General features: G+C 48.1%; 1 protein-coding gene across 1 annotated transcript in view; it reads right to left on the reverse strand.

The window, feature by feature from the left end:
* The window catches only part of LOC119441463 (autophagy-related protein 9A-like), a 174,978-nt gene that overhangs the window by 10,651 nt on the left and 140,458 nt on the right, over positions 1-23,869 (reverse strand). The window contains exons 8-17 of the mRNA XM_037706078.2: positions 22,964-23,207; positions 18,507-18,701; positions 17,242-17,316; positions 16,536-16,821; positions 15,747-15,926; positions 14,208-14,336; positions 13,579-13,645; positions 8,219-8,310; positions 3,677-3,888; positions 843-948 (exon numbers count right to left, since the gene is read on the reverse strand). Of these exons, the coding sequence (XP_037562006.1) occupies positions 843-948; positions 3,677-3,888; positions 8,219-8,310; positions 13,579-13,645; positions 14,208-14,336; positions 15,747-15,926; positions 16,536-16,821; positions 17,242-17,316; positions 18,507-18,701; positions 22,964-23,207 (1,586 nt within the window). The remainder of the gene's footprint in view (positions 1-842; positions 949-3,676; positions 3,889-8,218; positions 8,311-13,578; positions 13,646-14,207; positions 14,337-15,746; positions 15,927-16,535; positions 16,822-17,241; positions 17,317-18,506; positions 18,702-22,963; positions 23,208-23,869) is intronic.

Genomic DNA, 23,869 nt, shown 5'->3' on the forward strand with positions numbered 1-23,869 from the left:
ACCGTTATCGCGGACAAATCAGTCACGTGATATGCGACGCGGTTGGATCACTTCGAAGCTAGCACTCGCACGACAGTGGATGACAGAGCGGACGGAGAAGCTCTCGTATGGGCAATGGCAACAGAGAACAGTGATTTGTTTTTCTGCTGTATCGTGAAGCGCTTCGTGCGGACCGAGGGAGCGCCACAGGAATGGACGACATATGAGCTTGCCGGCGCCATGTTCGCTATTCGCTTACTAAAGGCAACATGGCGAACTGTAAAGAGGAGGAGAATGGGCGACAATGAAAGAGGGGAGAAAGGAGCTTCAACACGCGGGGGTGGGGTTCCCTAGGAGATAACGAAACTTTGAATGGCGGAGACCATGCCATGAGGCATGGCTTCACGGAAGCGTGGCACGCGTTGCCATGAAGCCACACTTTAAGGGGAAATTCACATATTACCCGCAGCCCCACTTTACTGTTACATTTTTTGAAGTTTTGGTCTGGGTTATATGCATAAAATTACGGTATGCAGTATACTGCCCAAAATATACTATTGTATACTGCCCTCACAGGCAACAAGCCCTCACGGACAACTAGACGACTGGATAATCAAAAGCTTTAGCAAAGCTATGCTTTAATGTAACCATTACCATGTTCACCAGAGAGCACTATGCACAATAGCTAGCTACACAAGATTTATGGGCAGCACAGTTCGGATATCACATGCAAAGCAAGCAGATTGCTGAGGTGGTAGCTGTAACGGCAGAGCTGCAGCACTGTCCTATAGCATTCGCAATAAGATATGGAGGAGGCAGTAAGAATAATGCCAAATGCATAGCAGACATTGGGAGGCACTGACCTCGTGCATGAACAGGGTGCTGAAGCTCATGTTGGCTGCAGTGGACTCCAGCGACACCTCCGCACCCACCACGGACGAACTGTAGGGGTCGTTGCTGACACAGATGCTGCAAAAGACATCTCACATGAGCCACCCGACAACAACTCTTGATACAGTGCACGAAAATATCTTGTGCAGAGTTGCCAACACCATGGCAGAGTCCTCATAGATTTGGCTGCACAAGGTCCTCTTATCCAAGTACAAGATCACCGTGGCCAGGACTAAAACCTGCAAACACTTGCTCAGTAGCATAATGCTGTAAAAGACGAGTTATAGCTATGGGTTCAGTCAAACAGAAATACAGTGGAACCCCGATTATACTTCTTTCTCAGGACCGCAAAAAAGTGTCGTTAGATCCGAACAAAAATTATGCCTATAAAAACTGTTTCTCGAGGCAAATTTACGAGAAACATCAATGTAAACTACAAACTACAGTAAAAGCTTGTTAATGCACAACTGGTTAATTCAAAATTTATAATTTGAAGTAGCCGCTGCGGTCCCTCCAACAATTTATTGGAAGCAATATGCAATGCGTCCTGCAATTCACACTGAAATCCGCACCGCCATTGATAATTTGAACTCCGCACCATCGTGGATGCGAAGAGTGCTAGTGCGCGGGAGCATGCTGACCACGCTGGTGTCGCCGTGCGGGCTGCAGAGCTTTGCTCAGGTACCCGTCCGAGCGGCAAGCGGTGGCAAAACATCATTTTCCCGCGCGCACGCCCCTGAAGGCGCCGTTCTCGTTGGTCTCCACCGTTCGCGGCTCGCTTGCCGCCGCGAAAAATCAGTCCAGAACCGATCCCTCCCGTGGCAAGAAAAAGCTTCCGAGTGGCTGCTTGCCCGGTGCGCCGCGCGCATTTTTCCACTAGTGTGTACGCTCCTTAAAACGCGCCCATGCCGGTTTGCCGACGGTCGCAGACAGCCATTTAAAGCAGCGCGTGTGTTATGTTTAGAGGGGACGGCAGTTCGGCTGGCGCAGCGCAAACAGCTTAGCGTGACTGGCCACAAGGGACGCCCGCCGAGAATAATGGACTATAAAAGTGTGCCTAGCATCGCTTGTGGCCAGTCACTCTACGCCGCTTGCGCTGAGCCAGCCGAAATCCCGTCCCCTGTAAACTTGAAGCGCGTGCTGTCGGTTGCCGTCTTCGGAGCATGCGCAGAATGATCCCCAAAGCGTGTGCCACTTTGAACAGCTGTCTGCGACCATCGGCGGAGTGGCGTGGGCGCGTTTTTTCTTCATGCAATGCACTGTGAGTCGGCACACTTGGTGTGAAGAATGCGCGGATGGAGCAAAAAGCCATCTCGACCTCGGACCGCGTTGGCTGCATCCGGTTACGCTGGCTGCACCAGTGCGTCGAACTATAGATGTTGCTCTCGCCAACATGACGTAGTGTGTGCTCATGCTACGTCGGACTATATACACGCCTCAGCAGAGCGATTTCTTCTGGGACTTTCATTCGTTAGAATTTCGGATAACTCGAATTTTCATAGCATCCCCGCAGAATTCGAATTAATGAGCATTTACTGTAATACTCTGCAGGGCTTGAAACTGAACTCGCCAAAAGAGCAAATGCGAAAAGAATACTGCATTACAGGTGTGAATCATGCTCTATTAAAACAAAACTTGCACCACAATTCACTGCAGTGATTCTCGCCAGCCAGCGCAAACCATGGCACACTGTGTGCTCAAAGGTTCTCCACACTTAAGAAGTACCCTTTCCAACTTCGTGTTGACCTTTTGCCGCCTTCCTCATTCTGCAATATCATAGCTTTGTTCACCAGGATCATATTAAGCGAAGATTCAGGTATCTTCCGGTCCCGGGCAATGCTAGCTTTCGTAGCTCCATGTTGCTTTTCTGCTTCCTCGATGACATTCAGCTTATAGCTAAGCGCCAGAACTGCTCGCATTTGGGACATCATGCGTCATCTTTGCTCGACACAACCCAAAACTTCTCGACGATCACGACGAAGAACACGTGCGAAAAACTAAGCCTCTCGGCTCAACCTTATTGGCTATCTGCTGCTGTGAAAGTGGGAACTTGGAAACGAACAATGAGACGAGGCAGGGAAGAATGCTGCTCCGGAGTGAACCGGTCGAGCATGGTCAAGCGCTCCGCATGCGAAGGAGAGACATTGCGAGGAAAGAGGCCCGCGGCCCTTTCCTTTGGTCCGCAGTTCAATCCCGCGCTTCGTGTGGGTCGTCGTATAACGTGGGTCAGGCGTGATACCACGTCAGATAGCCGAGGTTTTTCATGTAGTGCTTCTATGGGGACATCACCGGCACTGTGCTAATCAGTCGCAACACCCAGGTCATCAGAAAACCAGGAGACGTATAACCGGTGTTCAACTCTACCTAGGCACAGGGTGCAAAAATCAGAACTGTAGCCTGGCTTGTTGGGCGGGAGTGATGGTCTGCTGTGCACTGAGCACGCAATAGGGGGAGTGCCTCTCTTCTGTCCCATTTATTAGTTCTGCTAAAAGCAAGACACAACATTTCTGCAGTGATAAATTGTTGCTGCACTAATTTCAAGTTTACTACTGGAATTTTTCCATCTCGGGCCACAGCTGCTGGGATACGCGCCATGACATGCGACTGACCCAGCTATGCTCTCCGACTGGGTCGATCGCCTGCCAGTGCGTGCACCTATGACAGACCGGTACAGGTACCCACGCTGCTCAAAACTCGTGTCACACCTACATCCTGCCCCCTCAGGCAGGTGCATAAAATCATGTCTGTGCGCGTTGCTCTGGACGTGTGAAGCCTGGGATTTAGTTCACACGGCTACTTCAATCACCTGTTAAGAAGGCTTGCATGGCTCGGTGTGGCCAAAGGTCCTTCGGCGCGAGAGATACCACCGCGGATGCGCTCGCCTGCAGCCACTCCCTGCGCTGCTGCAGTTGTAGAGCCCAGGTCGCTGTGCACCATGCGCGAGGCCACCAGACTTCCGCCAACATTGCTGCCCAGTGCTCCGTTGTTCCGCAACACGCTTGACACCAGCTCTGAGTACTGCGCGTGTTGGAATGGTGAAATGAATGCAGCGCATATCATTAAACTGAATGCACAGATGCGGACATATATAGCTCTAGACCTATTTGGGGAAATAGGAAACAGACAGTGCAAAGTACAGCTTATACTGAAGCCTCACAGTCAAATCAGCATTGAAGGGACACTGATTGCAATGCAATATTTTGGTTGGATCCAGTCACTGAAGGACATCACTGGCACGGGTCAATGATCATCGTGAGTGCGTGTTGAGCATAATGAATGTGTACATTTCCAATGGAATGCATGCATGCCACCATAATCTGCCAAGACCTACTCAAAAGCACCATGAAACAAGTAGAAGCTGTTTGCAAGAGGCAGGGACAAAGTTAGGGTTAAAATTAGCATCAGCATATTTTGCACTATAAACTTTTATTGTTTGTGGACAGTAAATTGACTGTCTGATTTATTAGTTGATGTACAAACAGGCACAATTGCTACCACCTGAGAACAAGCAGTAAATCTCACAGCCCTTTTTTCTACTCTCTGGGGAAGTATATATTACACGAGAACAATCTACCGCACCCAACTCAAGCAAAAGTACTTGAAGCATCGAACTTGGGTGTTTACGGCTTGTTTGTTGCTTTTCACACCAGCACAATACTCAAGTAGATCGTGGTTAAAAAATGAAAATGAATTCAGTGACGATTTAGTGGTAAATTCTTGCGACATGTGTGGGAAATGTGTTAGCAGGGTCCTTCAATACTTTTCTCCTGGTCATGAAACTCCCGCGTTACGCTATGGGAGAGCTTCATATAGCGCCCGCAGTTGCGGCACCGCGTCGCTGGCGTCGCTAGAAGGGCGACGGGGAAGGCGGCCGCCGCCGCCGGAAAGCGGAGTGTCGGCGCGGCGTGCTGTTGTGCGTGTTTGTTTTTTGTTTCGCCTGAACGTGTCTCTCCATGTAGTGACATCGACACTTCCTAATTCACCATAGCAGTGATTCCTAACATTTGTTGTGAGCCAGGCGGCCGCTCCGGATACAAGGGCGTCGACGAAAAAGTCTCCCTATTCTGTTTATACCAACCAACCCGGAACTACGCGACAGGTGGAAGCGAGCAATCCCGCGACAAGAGACTGCCGGGTTCTCGTTTGAATCGAAGTACTTTCGCGTGTGCGAAAAACATTTTGATGCCGGAGACATTGTTCGTGCGGACGTGTGTACAGTGAATGGAAACGTTGTGTCACTGCCACGCGATCGACCCAAACTGGTAGAAGACGCCATTCCGAGGATTTTCCAAGGCGTATCTGTGTACTTGTCCAAGCACAAAGAACGTTCGCATGCACCGAAATGGCGCCCACCTGCAAAAAGGCTGCGAGCGGTATCTTCAAACTGCGCTGAAGCCGAAGTTGCGGCTGTCGCAACTGCAGACGTCACTGATGCAGCCGAAGAAGAAATTCACGGTAAGTCTGGTGCAGACCTTTGGAGTATGCTACTTGCTCACTACGCAGGCAAACTGGCATCACTCTCATTACGATATTCGTTCTTGGTCACTCTTTGCAAATGAAGTACGAACTGTAAATCGCCTTGGCGGTGCTGATGCAGAGTGCCTAACTGAGCACGCCGTTTGCTTTGCCTCAGAGCTGCAAAGGGTGAAGGACCAACTTCGCAGTGTGAAGCAACAACTTCATTCTTGTCAGCGGAAGCTTGCAAAAGCGTAGGCGCAGGCAAATGAAAAACATGGCATACAGGAAACCATTCTAGAAGCTATTGGGCCGCGATATGCTCATTATAGATCAGTGCATCATGAAGGCAAATATGAAGTCCACAAATTCAGTGCAGTAAACGCCCATTCCTGATGTTTTTTTTTGTATAAATCGCGACAGTGTCTGTGTTTTAGAGGTTTACTTGAAGCGCGGCATTTGCAATGAACGTGCTTACTTTTTGCTTAATGACCCAAGCGAAAAAGTGATAGCGCTGACTAAAATGAAGATGGGCCACGCCCGCTCTTAAAAATGCAAGATCTCTTTCAGCATAAAGAACCTATTGCTAACCAGGTAAACCTTATAACACACACCAAAAGAACTTGCAGAGTAGCTGCGCACTGTATAGAAATGTTATAATGATTGTCTAACCATTTGATGCTAATAGGCATACATGTCTCGTTTTAAATGCAGTGAAGATCTATTATGCTGTCTGGTGCTTAAAATTTCACACTCATGTCATTCACTGAGTGATACAGCAAGATATTTGTGTTTCACATTGATACCCTGGCAGTTCTTTTGGACGATATACTACTGGAGCCGGATGATTGCATGCAAGATATCAATCGTCCGGAGTCAACGAAGGACTGCATTTTGGACTACCTTGGTGGCTAGATTGCAAGAACGTTTGCTAAAATAAGCTGCAAGGACTGCCTCCAAACACTGAGGAGCACCTCCCGAAAGCCAAGTGCTCTGACCGAAATAAAGACTAGGGGGTTTTTGGAAGTGCCATCAGACCAGCTGCTTTGCCTTCTGCAAATTGTGGACGAGCACCTAGAAGTGTGCACCGTGGACAATACATATAGCCTGTGCCAATGTGCACATGAAAATTGTTGAAGACATCCTGCTGGACGACCGTACTTCCTCGGCCAGTGTTGGCTGCGCAACACATTTTGTACGGACTACGGCTGAAGTTGTGTACTTTTTTTAATTAAGTGCCGTTTGCATTTTTTACACGCGAAAGGATCAGACTATTTCGTGATGGTGCTCATTCATCCTGCCCAGCCACAGGAGAGATGAAAGCAGTGACAAATTATTTTTCCTGGTGTTTTGTCTCATTCCCTCTATCCACCACCTTTTGCAGTCTATCAAACGCAATCTTATTGCAACCATATGTGTACTAGTGCTTGCGGCACTTTTGCATTCTTGACGCTTGCTAGTAATTACTCCCTAATAATCGTATACCATACCTCCATTCCGCCCTTTTACTAAGTAGACACTGTCGTGCAAGGGGTAGCGTGGTTAGCACAAGTCAAAATGCTATCCACAAAGACCTGCGCAAACTTGTTTTCTGTTAGGCAGAAAAAATAATACAAAAATTAGGGTCTAATTGGATTAAGAAAACTGAGTATAAAGACAAACAATAGAAACATGCAAAAAAATAATATACTAATTCAGTTTCATCGGTAAATGTTGTCTTTAATGACCTAATGACGATGGAAGCTCCGAGCTAGTTTCAATCTGGGCTGGTATTTTTATAAAAAGACTCGGGGGGTGTTTTCAGTCGACTAAGTGAAACGCCAACCTTGAACTGATGGTCACTGCGACATTAAATGTGAATGGATGAAAAAAAAAAACACTCGCGCAGGTTTGAACTGATGTTTAAATTTGTATGCGTAAATGCAAGAACTTTCGCATAGAAACCGCACGTATTGCCTATATCTAGCATGCGCAGTTCACAGCTGCTGCTGCAATTAGTGTCAAGATGACTTTATTCAGACGTACCTGTTCTGCGCGCGAAATTCCCATTGGCAGCTTCGCGATGCCCCAGAATAAACAGGCAATTAACAGGAGAATAAGCGCTGCGGACCGCCAGCACGCAGTAGGGCGCACCATATCTTCTTGCTCAAGCAACGTTAATCTGTGGGTCAGCTAGGCTTAGTCATGTTGCACTGTATAATTTAAGCACAATTTTAATCACCTAGACAGGAATCAAGAAACGTAGGTATAGGTACGAGCACAAGCGAAATTGGAACACTTGACGGGCAGCCTTGGGTGAACGATTGCTAACAATCAATGACTTGAAGTAATAAACAGCTTGCATTCTATCGTATTTGGTCAAGAGTAAGCACTGCTATGTTCAGTTAGCGGACACAGTGAAATAAAAATGTGGGCGAGGTGTTTTTAATGGCAAACATCCACGCGAACGCGCGACGGCCCTTCCAAGCGCGGCATATCGGTGCCCTTCTACTCACAGCGGCGCCTCTGGTGGCAGCTTTTGTCCCTATATGAAACTTCGGCGGGTGTTTCATGACCAGAAGAAAGTATTGAAGGACCCTGGTGTTAGCATGATCACGTCGCATCTCTTTGAGGTCCTGAAAAGTGCCAGTACACACACACACACACACACACACACACACACACACACACACACACACACACACACACACACACACACACACACACACACACACACACACACACACACACACACACACACACACACACACACACACACACACACACACACACACACACACACACACACAGGCTTTTTTCCACTTCTAATGCTTGCGCATTAAAGAAATTACCGAGTTCAGCATCTGTGGGACCGCTCTTAAACTGCAATTACTACTCTGTCACCGCAACTCACTTCAACGTTGATGCCTGAGAGTGAGTTGAGCGAGTTGAACAAGACGTTGTCTTCTCGATGGAGGACTGGCAGGCGTGTTGCTTCTGTACACACTGCAAAAAGACAGAAAGAATCACGAATAAGTGCAATGTTACACAAGTCAACTATGCTTGGAAAATCCATCCACTTCCGTGCAGCAAGATGCTAAACATCATGTCACAACAGATTGGCAACAACTGTTTCAGTAAAATTACAGTTGAAAGTCATTAATACAATCATGTTTCATTCGATTTCCCAGCACCAACGTTTGCAATCAAGAACACAAAAAATTACCCAATACAGTATACAGTTATGCTTCTTTTTTACCAGTAAGTACGTTCCTGCAAAACACAATCTTTCCGCACCAACATTCAGTACATTGCTAAACTACGATTGATAAGCATGAGTCAGCACAGCAGCGAGCGAATTGAGTGTCGTGCCGGTGCTCTCATCAACGCGATCTTAGTCGCAAAAACACAGGGAGGGCGGACTGTGCCCCGCTGCAGATGGCTTTCAAGATACAGCCGTGAGGGCAGATGCTCGCGGTGCAGAACGCGCAACACCAAAGCCACTACGCCACCATGTCAGGTGATAGGCATAATAAGCTCACTATCAGTGCCAAGAGCGCTGTCAGCTGTATGCTTTGAGAGGTTCGGTGCGGGGACGAGCCGAGTCTCGCGAAAGTGAAGTCGAGCTAAGAGTATCAACTTATGCATTACGGCTATGAGAAAAAAACCCCATATATAACGATATGTTATTCACCGGATATTGGATATAACGATGAAAATTTTGCTTCTGGGCGGCGTTTTTCATGCAGAACAATCGTGAAAATTGCGTTCCTACGTTGCCCTTAAACGAGACAAGACACGGGGCGAAAAGTTTGCCTACGTGAGTTCGTATCTGCCGCCATTACCACACAGCGCATCCCACTCGCGCCCCGATTGCGAAAGCCACGGAGAGCATTGCAAGCTGGTACAGCGTGCACAAGATGGCGCCAGCTGCTTCGCCCCCGCGTCACCGGCGGTCGCACGAGGAGAAGGCGGAAGAAAGGCGATAAGCGAAGGCGATGCCTACTCTGGCGAGGGGCTCCTGCGCTCCCTGCCGCGCTCTCTCTCTCTCAACGGAAGCAGCGGCAGGTGGGCCGCTTGAGACGAAACTGATTTTGCAAGAGGGGGGAGAAAGTGATAAGCAAGCGGCGCCTGCACGCCCTACGCTCCCTTTACAATCTCCCTCTCTCAGCGAGTGCAGAAATGCACCGCGGAAGCAGCAGGAGGTGCGCCGACAAAGCGCAAAGCTGCGTCTCTCGAGACGAAGCTGCAAATTTTGCAAGACTCGAAGTACGAGCTCGCGCAGTGGATGATATTGACGATTATGAAAACCGGGAGCGCCACGATCATGAAGGCTAGAAGCAGTGTCCATGCCGATCAACGGAAAAGGCAGGCTTCGTGTGCCACGACGAAACCCCATGGGCGAAACCAACACGGTGGTGTCCGAACTCTGGGAGCACGTCGCTACTGACGATGAAATAGGTGGTGCTTCGATGGAGGAGCTTCTGCGTGCAAATAGTGCTGCCTCGTTCTGCGAAGAGAACTCTGACACGGCGATAGTTGTCGCGATAGACGGCGGCGTTGTGCGACGGAGGCGACGACAGCAGCAGCAGTGATGACGAGATTGACAATGGCCCGTCTTTGACACCAACCCCGAGGTTCAACCAAAGTGCGACGTCGTCGATCGAGTCGCTCATTGAAATCGTGCATGCTAAATTATAGCCGCCAGTGTTCACGCAGCAGATGGACGCGATGCACACGGCGGTTGTGAATCCGAAACTTCCGCGAAAGCAAGTGCAGATTTCTATTTCAGCATGCCTAACGATTGAGACGCTATTTAGAGGTATTGTGAGCAAAATATTCATCCTTCAGCTTCTTCACCTGTACATAATCATCATCACTGTGTGCATCGTCTTCGTTCAGCGTGTGGCTCAGCCGAATAAAGGTGACGAGACAACAGCTGTGCAAAGTGGTGGAGATTGCTTTCGATCCCCTAGACCTCTACGACGTCGAGTTCCACTCGAGCTTCATTCGGGTCACCGTTTGCTCCACCTGTCCACTGCCATGACCCAAGTACTGCAACCCGAAGCCTCTGGCATCACCCCCCCTGCCCCCCAACCAGCCACCTCCGCATGAACCGTTACCGCCCCGCAGCGTGACCCCACTATATTCTCTGGTCTCCCACGCGACGACGTCGAGGACTGGCTGGAGAACAATGACCGAGTGAGTGGGTACAACCACTGGGACGACACTCAAAAACTTTGCCACGTCACCTTCTACCTGTCCCATGTTGCGAAGACGTGGTTCTTTAACCATGAGAGCGCCTTGCCTGATTGGACGACTTTCCAGCACCAAATCCGGAAGATTTTCGGAACGCCATCCATCTGTTCTGAAGTTTCAAAGCGGCAGCTCGATGCTGGGCATGCAACAACCAGGGGAGACGTACACTTCGTACATTGAAGACGTCCTTTCCCTTTGCCGCCGCGTCGACGCGGCAATGAGCGAGGCCGATCGCGTTCGACACATTTTAAAAGGCATTGGACATGTTGCGTTTAACGCACTGGCAGTTAAAAACCCCACCACCGTAGACGATGTCATCGCGACCTGCCAGCATCTGGATACACTGCAAGCCATCCAATTACAGCCCGACGTCTGTGACACGCGACCTTCTTCGGATGCCGATTTGCGCACGTTGATTCGGGCTCTGATCCGTGAAGCGCTTCAAGCACAAGGCCTGTCGTGATCTGCTGTTCCTCCAGCTCACTCTACATCCACTGGGCTACGAGACATCATCAAAGACGAGCTGTCTTCCTTGGTTTACGCTGTACGCCCTGACCCTCCGACGCCACCAAATCCGCCAGCCACGTACGCCCAAGTTGCTGCCATGCAACCTTCCGTCGCTCAGCGTGCCCTTCCGGTTCCTCAGAACGACGTCCCAGCCTTTACACCCCGTTCACCTGTACCTGCCACCGGTGGCACACGTGGCCCAGGTTGACCTCCCTCGATTAAGGGGGCAGAGTTCACCTGTACCTGCATTTTATGGCCCCTGGTGCTCCTCTCGCCCAATCTGTTATTATTGTGGCATTCGAGGCCACATCTTGCAGTTTTGTCGAAAGCGCCAGCAGGACGAACGCCACGGCTACGATGCTTACGAGAGGGATCTGGTGTCCTTTCCGAGCCCATACCAGAGCTGCCCTTCAACACGTTCCTTCTCCCCACCCGCTCCACCTGACGCTCCTCGTAAGCAAAATATTCATCCTTCATCTTCTTCACCTGTACATAATCATCGTCACTGTGCGCGTCGTCTTCGTTCAGCGCGTGGCTCAGCCGAATAAAGGCGACGAGACAACAGCTGTGCTGCTGCCTTACAGTATAAATAAAAGTTTTATTTTTCACGGCCTACTTTCTACAATGTCCATATTTTTTATCGCAAGTGGCAGTTTCGGTTTTGGGACTGCAAAGGTATTTTCGTAATTTCTTTGGCAGTCCAGATATAGCGATTATCGGTTATAACGATCGGATTTCTCGTTTTTCCCGATATCGTTATAAGTGGACTGCACTGAACCACTACGAGGTCCACAGAACCCTTCCGACTAGCCTCCCATTTAAAGGGGGCCTCCCGCTGGTCTCGCCATCCACAAATTGCCATCTCGCCGAGCTGCGGTGGAGTTTCCCAGCTCCTCGGCCATCAAAATTGCTTGTGATGATGTGGATAGTGGCGTGCGGTGGCGAGAAGACCTGCTTGGAATGACGATTGTGTTGTGGCTACAAGAAGAGGATTGGTGATGATGGTAATGGAAGATGACGACACGTGCCACGAACGAAGAAGCTACACGAGAGCACGCAGAGCGTGAGAGCGAGCGGCAGCCTCGAACGCAAGCTCGCAAAACGGCGGCTCCAGGCTCGGGTACCGGTGACCGGGTACCCTGCTACCGTGCGGACATGGTCGGGGATCCAGTTCGTGGCTGGGCTTTCCTGTGCGCCAGCGGCCTGCTGTGATAGCGGCCTGGTGCAGTGCTTCCTGCTGGGACCGGGACACCTGAGCTACCAGCCTGCTGAGCGAACCTGAGGAGTGGCGACCGGGCGTCCTGCTACCGTGCGGACCTGGTCGTGGATCCCGCTCGTGGCTCTGCTCTCCTGTGTACCAGCGGCCTGCTGTGATAGCGGCCTGGTGCAGTGATTCCTGCTGGCCACCGGGGCGTTGCAGGTCAGGCATTACTGGCCAGTACAGCAGTGGCCTGGTGCTCTACCGACCTGCTGTTTTCTCCTGCTTCCACGTCGCGACAAGGAGCGGCGTGGTGCGACAAGTTGCGGCGCGACAGCAGCGATGTAGCCACAACAGCGCTCTACCGTCACAACCACCGTCACGGGCACCGTAACGACGATGCATACGGGCGAGTGCTAGGCACGTGTTTTATATGGAAGGACAACTTCCAAACTATAGCCCACGTACATGTGTCTGTAAATTGTCTGTATCGTGTTAGCGTGTCTGTTTAAAGTCTGTGTTTCGTGTAAAAAGCTCCCGAGTGCCGTGTCATTATTAAAAGGATCCTGGGCCCAACTGGAAACCGGCGAGTTTGTCGTTTCCTCATCACATTGCTCCTCTCTCGATGTACGTGTCCCACCGAACGTGCTGCATGGCCATAAAGTTGCGAATGAACAAAGTCGAAGCGCGAAAGGCCGCAGGGTACTGCAGCGAAAATGGCGTTTATTTTAACAAAAAGCAATTTTTGACTTCGGTCGACTTGTATGTGGATTGCATAGTACAGGTTGTCAACGTAATGCTAAAAACCACAGGATTTAGAACATCTGCTTTAAAATAGTCAATTTTGCCATTAATTGCATGTAATGTGAGGGTTCAGTTCAAGCAACGAAAATCATGACAAAACTCATTACAGTCGAGTAAATGCGGTACATATTCAAGGAGAAAACTTGCTCCAGAGGCAAGCGTGATATGCTGCACTAATTTACTTATCTAGTAACAATGCTCATTCAAATATGACAAGTTCGATCTGGCCTCTTGGGACCCAAGCCTGACATTTGGCCCTCCTACCACAGACTTCTATAGTGAAGAAAGGCCCAACACAGTCAAAGCACACCAAACAATTTTGGGGAGCTTCTCGTAAGAGAATGGGAGGTGGGGGAGGCTTGGACATAAGATCACAAGTGCACCAAGTGCCTTCAATCGTGTGGCCTATTCATGGCAACGCAAATGCATCAAGGTTAGCCTAAGTTGGAGAGCATTGGTCAAAGCAATGACAGAACGGAACTGCACGAGGCAGCTGGAGCACTGACCACGTTCCTTGAGGTTGTTGATGAACGCAGTGGATCCCTCGGGTGGCACCCAGTGGGGATTGGTCAGCTGAGCAGGAAAAAGAATTTATTTATTCATACAAATACCTACAGAGCAGCAAGTGAGAACCAGTGCTTCTCTCCTGGCATGCTTCCTTAATAAGCTAGACTACATGCACCCGTTAAGGTGCCGTTTACATTGTTGAGTACATCTCCCATTTTGCCTTTATGTGAAAGAAGCAAAACTTGAGGGTACAGCATTTAGCTTGCTTATCAAGCATTGCATGACAATTTGTACCAGTTTCAGTGTGACTATCTGCACTTCACCGAAAATCGGGCAACAACACTCCATTGTGGCTCAACGAATGGCTAGAACCTGTTTTCTTCATTTCACAAACACAGGTCCCATTTTTCTTGTTTTTTTTTTTTAAGACGAGCAGGTAGGTTAAAAAAAATATTTAAGTTGCCCCCTCGCTTTTCACATATGAACTTGAAGCTACTGCAGTGTTACGTGTACATTTGTGCATACATACTGCAAGAAATACAGACTGCAACAGCATGGTAATACTCTGACATGAACATAAGTTATACAAAGTCATACAAAGGGGTGCCTCAAAAGGATAAAGGCCCACCGTGAAGTGCATGAGAGAGAGCTCAGTTTTTCCGTGCTGCGCCTGCCGCTGTTCGGGCTGCGGTTCAACAATGGAGGCTGCTCCCGCCCCACCGTGGTCGTCGTCCTCACCACCATCATCGGGCCTCCACTGCACAGAGAAAAAACAGGGTACAGCCACAATGTACCAGAGCTCTCGGACACCTCAGTCATTCGGTGTGGTTATTTAAAGGTTTTGTAACCAGCGCTCTTTCAACAATGAAGGCACTATGAAACGCCACCTCTAAGGATAAACACACAGCTGCAAACACTTTGAAGTGTGTTGCGTTACTTCACTGCTGCAGCCAAAGACCAGCCCATTTCTGAATCATTCTCAACTGACACACAGAAGGTAAATGATCAAAGTAGGTACAATTGAACACCAGAAATTTCAAATGAAAACTAAACATTGCATCCTTAATATCTGCACTTAATATCAAGTACTGGGTACTTTTTAAATATTCACAAGTGCATACATAAGCACTCGCTTTCATTTTTTTGCAAGTTCCATTAACATGAATTCGTGTTTGTTACTAACAGTGCCTGCAATTTCTTTGCAGGCACTGTTAGTACATTGTAGACACCGTTTTTCCAACTCACCTGATGAGCACCTTCTCAGGTGAAGAAGTCCCATCATGAAATGCATTACAGATTGACAGGGCCCAAGGCACAATAGCAGATGACCCATCAGATGCTAACACCATTCTCCCACTACACTTGTTCGCAATAATTTTTGAAGCCAACCTCCAGGAATTGTCACGCGACAAGTTCACCACATGATGGCTTGCATATGGACAATCGACACAAGGGCAATGTCCATATTCCATTCCCCTTACGGGTGCCAGCACACGCACGAATGCGCATGCACAACCATAATAGAGACACACAAGGGAGCAATTAACAAAATCGATAATTAGTTTGTATTTAAGAAGTATACACACTAACCCTTAACTATAAGGTGCTTGCAAAATATTTGCGGTTGCAATTGAATTGTAGGTTGCAATACCACCAATAATTCAAATTGATATTCATATCTGGCAGTTATTAATTCAAGAATCACATGAAGTAACAACAGCAATCTTACGTTCCCAGTAACATTTTAATGCTATAATCTAGTTATTTGCGCTGACACGAGCATGATTAAGAAAGGACTTTTATGTAGGTGGCAAACTTCCATGGAATTAAAATGTTGTGGATGAGAAACACAGTCAGCTTGCATACTTTAACACAAGACAAAAGGCTTGCATCAGGTTTTAAGATTACCAGCAAGTTAGATAAAAGGTATGCAATATGGAATAAATTCACTACCATTAGTTTATTTTCGTTAATGTTGTGCCCTGAATGTTCCAATTTGTACTAGATTTGATGCCATTTTTATTCTAATTTCAATTTCACTCAATTTCATAATCCAATCAATGTTCAGCTCCAAAATTTGCAATTAGCATTGCTGGTGCAGTTCCAATTAACAGTGCAGCTCCCCTCAACCAGTGATTGCAAGCAACATGTGCTACAAGCCCCTTACCTGCGGGCTTCCGTGCTTGCGAACATCCATGAGGGCGAAGGAGCAGACGTCGCCAACGCCCACCACCTCCACAGTGAAGTTGCGCAGGAAGTCCACAAGCTCAAGCGCTCGAGGCCGCATGGCGAAGATGAGCACCAGAGGGGTGACCACCGGGCTGACCACTTCCTCCAGAATGCGCATCTGTGGTGGAAATGACACCACAGTGGTGCCTCATAACTCAGGAAGGTATAACACTGGCAGAAGGCACCAAAACTTGCCCCTCCATCAGCTTGCAATTCCAGAAACAACCAGAAAAAAAGAAAAAGCCACTTTGTCCCCCTTAATTTGGCAGCCTTGGTGTCATAAGGTAACATACGAGGTTTCATTGGCCAGTCGCCTCCTCTCAAGTTCACAGAACTACAGAATGACTGCAGTCGAAAAGATGTTTGACATTCGCTGCCATGTCTTTGAGTGGTGCTGGCTAACACTCTCGAGCCAGGTTTAGCACACGTACACAAACAACCAAGAAAGCTGGCGAGGTGACAGCTGCTGATACAGCTCAATTGGTACTAGATCATCGCACACATTGTGGAGGTTTGGTTACCACTGGTGGCAAGTCTGTCTTTTGGTCTACTTTCATGCCCCAATTATACATTTCAATTAAAGGAACTTCATTCCCACCACACACTTCCCTTGGCTTCATTGCCTGTAGGATTTTCTGTGGTTGTAGCTAAAAAAAATCTAGCCCTTCTCACTCGGCAACTTATCAGTTTCCTTTCACTTAAACTATTGCACAGAGTTTGCACTTACGGCCTTGTACTGGAACAAGTGGGCGAACTGATCCCGCACGACAGTCGTGTGGCACAGGCCCTTCCAGTGGTCGGGCATGTAGTGAATCTGGGCAAGAATGCTGGTCATGAGCCGCTCGGGACGCCAGACCAGGTTCTCGTCGGGGATGAGGTTTCGGGAGATGGCCACGACGATGCCAAGCACCGTGACGATCATTAGCACGTGCTCTACGGAGAGCACGTCCTCGTCGATCACTGTCAGTAGCAGCAGCACCGCCAGCGGTGCCCCCGCAAAGAATGTCACACTCCTGCATGTGCCCCACAGAAGCGTTTGGAAGGGCTGGTCGCTCGACAGAATCTCAAAACCAAGGGGCAAGTCATGAAACAACACGCTGTTCACAGTCGCGACAAAGCTTGTGCAGTTGATATCTACGGCATCAATTGTTTGGTCAGGCAGCGTGTAAGGGAAAGGGTTAGGGTGCATGTAGAAGTAAAGGCCTTCGTTGCTGACCATGTCAAGAGTCTGCAACATTTCACGTACTGACTCCTGGTTACACTGAACTGTAAGAAACTGTGTCAGTTTAAGACAGTCTATTCCGACACTGTCTGTTCTGATAAACAAAGCATCGATTGACATTCCGGAACACAAAGGAAATGGCATGAAAAAAAAGACAAATAGCCGAGAACAGACAATCAGGCTCACGGCAATGATAGCCAGTAGCACTCACTTTGCAAGGATGATCACAATGTGAGAAGAGAAGATGCTCATGTACTGGCAGGCAGGTCGGTAGCCACGGCATAACCTGAAAGAAACAGGCCCAGCTTTTATGCACGCCTCTCACTGCTTGGCTTATCAGTGATTGAAAAGCTTTCCCCAAGCTGCCAACACATCTGCCCACACACTTGGTGTGCACATAATAACAGCCAAGTGCCTAATAAAGAGATGAATTATTATGCCGGCAATTGACTGTTTCACGGGATTTAAAGTCCAAAAGTAACAAGAGGGGCTCAGAGAGAAAAGTTCAAGACTCTGGATTAATTAAAAGGAAGCTTTTGCTCGAGGACTCCCGTCTTAACATTTTGGGATGGAGAAACCATTTCTTTCGGCAACCACTACACTGAACATGATGAGGTCTCTTGCATTACAAAAACGAAAGCAGTTAAAATCCAGTTAATGGTGAAAGCCAAATTTTTATTTAGGCTGTCAATTTTTAATAAATAACTCTACAAGATCGCAAAATTAAAAAAAAAAAAAAAAACTGAGCTATCACGTTTGCACCTCTAACTCGGCAATAAGAAAACGATATCACAGTTATGTGAACTGCACATAATAGTCCATCTAAAGCAGACAAAATATACCGCTAATATGAGAGTAAGATTTCCACAAAATGCTAGTAAACAATGTATTAAGTTCACTCAAACTGTAAATTCAAGTACCAAATTTGTCCACTTTAGATGCTCTAACGGATGCAGTCGACAAAAATGCGATATCTATTTTTTCAGCAGAGTTAGATTTGTAAACTTCATGCTTCCATTTATAGTGGAATCTCGTTGATACGATCCTTGCAGGAACCGGAAAATAAAGAGTGTCATGCGAAAATCGTATCATTCCAACCCAACCAAATCTTATCGAAATTCCACTGTATATTGATGGGTTCCAGTTTTTGAAAATTCTTGTAAAAATTCGTCCTAGTCAAAACTCTGCTCCCTACAGTCATTAGAATTTAACTTTCTCCCTCAAATGCAACAAATTCCATGGTCCAGCATATTCTCGGAGTCTCTTACGCGCGTTTCTGTTTTATGTGTACTTGAAAAGGCAGCATCGGTGTTGGCTCCGAGCTAAAGCTTCCTCTTAAACCACATCCGACCACCTTGGCTTCTTTGTCATGCACTTCAAACTACAAATGCTAGCACTTTTTTTGAAATTCGACTTCATCAACGTGTAGCCACATTGAGTAATCAAACAAGCAACATGTCGAAACATATTATATACCTGGTGTTAAGTTCGTGGTCGAGCTCGTTGAAGTGCCGCAGGAAGAGGCGCCCGTAAGGAGACCACGTGCGCAGACCGAGCACACCTGGCTCCCGCTTGATGAGATCAGTGTAGCTATAGAAGAAGTACATCACCTGCCAGGCCAGCACCAGCGGAAGCAGCACCAGGTTCACCAGACCCACCCACAGGATGCGCCTGCAACAGCCAACACCAGCACACAAGGCTGAGAAAGCAACTCGTTGCTCTGGGCTACTTGGGGTTGCCATGCTTAATAAACCATATTTATAATTTACCAAATTCTAGCGCACCTCTTTTTTGATTTTTAAACAAAGAAGGGTCTGAAAATTTTGCGTGCACTACATTTAGCTATGAAAAAATCTGCATTTGTGTCATTGGCAACAGCCCACCTTAACGTCAGTATCACTGTCATTGCAAGATGGTAAAAAGTTATTGCACGGGTTGGCATCAATGAAACGCCACTTTCCTTATTATGAAAGCTAATTCAAAAGATTGGTAAGTGCAACTAAATTAACATACTGTGAAGGAGAACTCTGAAGGTTTCATACTATTCATATTGTAAACCTTGGAAGTGCGGTCCCCTTCTGTCCTGTCGTAAAATTGGAAGCTAATTAAATTTGGGTGCATATTTTCTTTCTTTGAACCTATAAAAACTGGCTGTACATTATAATTGAGCAAATATGACCCACGAGTTTTACAGCGAAGCTATCATGTTTGTAGGCTGCGTGTAAGTCGTACTTCACGCATTTTTTTTCTGCAATTTACTTTTAAACATTAATTTATTTCAATGAGGCACTTGCACTTGGCGGACGGTCTAGAAGAATGAGGATGTATGCTGCACTTCCGCAGACGTGCGTGCGCTAGTGACGTGCATTGCTTATGGTGGTGATGCTTGTGTAATGTCGTCAAACGTCCGCACCAGCTTCACTGTACATCCACATTCACAGGGTGGATTGGAGGCAGATATTTTTTTTTAATGAAAGGCAAATGGTGACAGCAAGCACACTTATGAGCATGTGTGTCAACACAAGATTGCCGAGGGTTATGGTGTGTGAAAAGTTTTGTTTGTCCTTTTTTGTTTTATTCTTGTACGTCTACTGCACGGTGTCAGTACCATTCAAGACCAGTGCAAATATCATGCACAAAAGAAATAAACCTCAGTTTAGATTAGCGCTTGCATGTGTGCACCAGCGTGCTTTCATCCTTAGCCTATTTGCACTAGTGAGGCGAGAGCTACTGGTCGCAGATCAGCAGAATGCAGCTTCACTCGATCTCCAGACCATCTCACTCAAGCACTGCGCGCACCAAAATTAAATCGCAGTGTGGCTCCAAGCTGCAAAATCCGACAAAATCTCAACACAGGTGAAGTGTTCACCTCACGGCATGCTGGTGTGCACACATTGCTCCTCCAAGTTCCTCAGCAGCAACTGTACACTGGTCACCAGAAGACAAGCATTGAACTTAACATGGCCCACTGTGTTTCTCACAGCAAACTTGTACAGTAAAAACCTTTCAACCTTCGTTAATTCAGAAATCTTATAGTTCGGACCTGTCCTGTGGTTCTGGCACGCATATGCATTATTTAATGATCTTAGTCTCGTTATTTCACTTATTTTGTTGTGCACTGATTAATTAAGTACAGTGGAATCTCGATGATACGAATCTCACAGGGTCACGAAAAATATTCGTATTAGCCGAAAGTCGTATCACCAAAACACAATTTGTGGGGATGCGGGACTCTCGCGCGTCTCCTGTAATCCGGCTTCACCGCGTAGCTAAGTGCCGACGGTGGTTGCGGCGCGTTGGGAGAGATGGCGCTAGTGTCGCGATGCTAACGCGGGGTCACTTGGGAGAAAAAGGTCGGAGGCGCTTTTTTTTTGGGTTGGGATCGGCGACCAACACGCACGAACGCTTCGCGCGTGCGCCGTCGCGCGAGGCTTAGAGCGGGACACCGGTATGGACGAACACGGATCGTTCGAGCACGCCACCGTTCGCGTGACTGTACACGTGAACGACTAGGCGATGGTGTCATAGCATGGGGCGAACGTATTCGCTCGCTATCGGGTCGCGGTGAGTCGGACTTCCTTGATTTGTCGTGCGCCCGTGTGAACGTTCTATTGGTTGTAATTCGGCTAGTATGTATTAGTGTATGAAAGGTGCAATAAATGCCCTTTTGATTGTTTGCACTACTATGTGTCGTTCCTTTGTCCCAAGAGCACATGTGAGACCCCACAAATTAAAACTAGCTAAATTAAAGGGGGACGCGGGGATCAGATCGCAAAAATAGCTAGAAAAATCGATTTTTGAAAACCACGCGTTTGGGTATCTGCAATGCCTACTCTACACTGTATAAAAATGGTTTGGCTGAAAACGCACTAAAAGTGTCCAAAAAAGTTTAATTCGTAAGTGCGCAGAGCGAGAAAACAGCTTTAAATCACGCAAAATCACCGCAGTTTGCAGAGACATATCTCGTAATTTCCCGCCACTGAGTGCCGCCATCTTGGTATCATTCGAAAGCTCAAAGTTTCGCCATTTCGCTTCTCAATTCGTCCGTCGTCGCCATCTTGTAACAAACGCACAAACAAAAAACAAGCGCGGGTCTGCGATAGGTAGTCACACGGGCCCTCCGATGAAAGCGGGCCTCCGATTGACTGCCGTGCTGAAAGGCGTCTCTCCATTGGTTGCTGCAGTTGTCTGCTTCGTAAAGATGGCAACCGCAGTTGTCTGCTTCGTAAACCACGCCGGCGTCTTCACGTGACACACAGAATTCGGATTACTGAGAGCTCCCAAGTTAGTGATGGATCGTCGCTCGTTGGTGAATAAACTTTGGACGAAGCACGCCTTCAGAATACGGAAGCGCAAGCCTCCTACGGCAAGAAAAATACGGCGATTAGCGGGAGAAGCGTAGGAGCACCCGACTGAACGAGCGCAACCTTGCACCGTGGATTACGTGCCGCGCTATCTTGCACCGTGTGACTCCAGCAGCGAAACCGACAATAGCTCTGTGCCATCGGCACCGATAACGTAGGAAGACGCGCCAACAGAGGTTCCCGAGCCTCGGCGTACGGCTGCGCGAATCAGCCGAGATCGTATCTCGGTAGACATAGCTCGCTGCGACTAGGCAAAATGGCGCAAACAAAGAACGTGGCCCGAAGCACGGCCGCCACTCCGTCCGATGGCACGCGGAAAAGGAGGAAAAGCACAAAAGCAACAAAAGTGCCACCGCTTCAAACTCTTCGCGCCCAGTCGCGGCCTCCGTGCTGTCTGGCGCCACGTCCGCGCCAAAAGAAAAAGGGAGAAAGCGCGTGACTGCGCGCTGTTCTCTTTCGCGGCCGTCGGTGGGGCGGCGTTTATTCGTATCAACCGACACGAGTCGAAAATCTATTTGTAACAACCGTTTTCTAGCACGTTGCACAGTAATGGGACTCGGCCGGGACCGCAGAAATATTCGTATCATCCGGAAATTCGTATTAGCCATGATCGTATCATCGAGATTCCACTGTATAAACCGCATGCACACGATGTTGCACGCGACTGCGACAAGCGACGCGATGGGGATGGCTGTCGCGGTCACTCGTCGCCTACAAGTCATGCGAGCGACGAGACGAGCGACGACTTTGAGCGACGTCTCCCCGGTGTTGCCGGTATAAGGGCAGCAAATACTCGCCGAAACTGGCGTGACGCTTGCTCTATTAATTTAAGTTCGTGTGTTTTAGTGTAAAGAGCAGCATAAATATTTCTAAAGGTCTTGCACTGTTATCCTGGCACGTATCAAAATCTAGTCGTTTGCTTGTTCCGTGGTAGTGCTTGCCTCATGTATATCCAGTTCTGGCTTCGCGCTATTGGCTAGTCGCTCATAGCACTTCCGGGCGACGAGTGACGAATTCTAGATTTCTAGAACCGAGTGATTGAGCGAAAAGACTGAGTGATCTGTTTATGTGACGGTCTGTTTCGTCACTCGAAGTCGCTCGTCGCGCACAAAATCGCTCTCATTCGGTTTCGGCTTTAATGCATAAGAGATGGAGAAAGAGAGAGAGAAATAAGAGATGGAGAAAGAGCGAGAGAGAAATAAGAGATGGAGAAAGAGAGATAGGAGAGAGATAGAAAGAGAGAGAAAAACCAAGCACGGAGTGCCACAAGAGAGCAAAGCAGCACGGGTTGTGCTAGCGTCCAATCAAAACAAAGCATTGGAGTTCGCATTGCCATGGTCGTCGGCGGGAACCATACAGGAATCGCAAGAATGCTTTGTGCCTCATTCTTACGTTTAGCACTGTGCATGACACCGTGTTGGTCATGTGCCTTCGGGACTGCGTGGTCGCCATCTGTGGTCACGACAACAGCGAACATGGATTCATCTGCAGTAGATGAGGCTGCCAGAAATACCAGTTGCTAAAAATACAAGACCTGGTCAATGAAGGGCCACCCGTGCCGTAACTTGCCTGGACAGCTGCTGTGCCAGGAGGTCCCGGTTAGCAGGCCGCTTGTACTGCTCCCGCAAGTGCCAGGTGTTCTCAAAGGGCGCACCCGGGAACCAGAAGAGGATGAGCTCGAGGTTGTACTTGAGCCCCTGGGTGAGATACACCACGGAGCCGAGCAGGGGCAACGTGAAGTGAAGTGGCAGCACATCCTTGTTCACCAGTGCCACCATGTAGTTCTTGTAGCGAAGGATGCGGTTGTAGATGTCTGCGTTAAGAAATCACGCCTGTCAGCACAGCAGGCAGTCACCTGAAACTTGATCAGTATTCTTTGTCAATCACTTTTGGTGCTATCGCTTTCTGCAGACACCGATAGGTTAAGTCAGCTGGCAGAACGGCTGTTGCTCTTGTGAGGTGCAGCGCAAGACGCCATGAAAAAGTGAAAGCACTCCCGAAAGTGATTGACCAGAAATACGGCCTCTTATCAGGAGTCTTACAACAGGTTTCAATTGCTAATTCTGCTTTTGGTAACCATCAGCAAGAAAAGCACGGGGAAATTGAGGTGGTTGTTGCTTGCAGGAGGACGTCAATATTTTTTTTTTCATATGCAGTCACTGATCACTTATTAACCCTTTATTTACAAATGTTGCCTACAGGCAACATACCAGAACTTGCAGCAATAATCCAGGACTACACCCAGGAGAACGCTTTGAGCGCTTCCACATACAGTCGAACCCACTTATAGTAACAATATTTAAGTGCCACGAAAATTCCATTGTTATAACTGGGTTGCATGAAAAAAATAAGAAGACAACTGCTGTGAGAACACTACAATGGCGGGGAGGCCAGTGCCCCTCCACGCCACCTTCCTCCATCTGCTTCTGATTGTGTTGACTCATTCAACCGTTTACTGCGCAGTCTGATGGCATG

This window comes from Dermacentor silvarum, chromosome 2 (assembly GCF_013339745.2).
Source record: "Dermacentor silvarum isolate Dsil-2018 chromosome 2, BIME_Dsil_1.4, whole genome shotgun sequence".
In the NCBI taxonomy this organism is placed as follows: Eukaryota; Metazoa; Arthropoda; class Arachnida; order Ixodida; family Ixodidae; genus Dermacentor; species Dermacentor silvarum.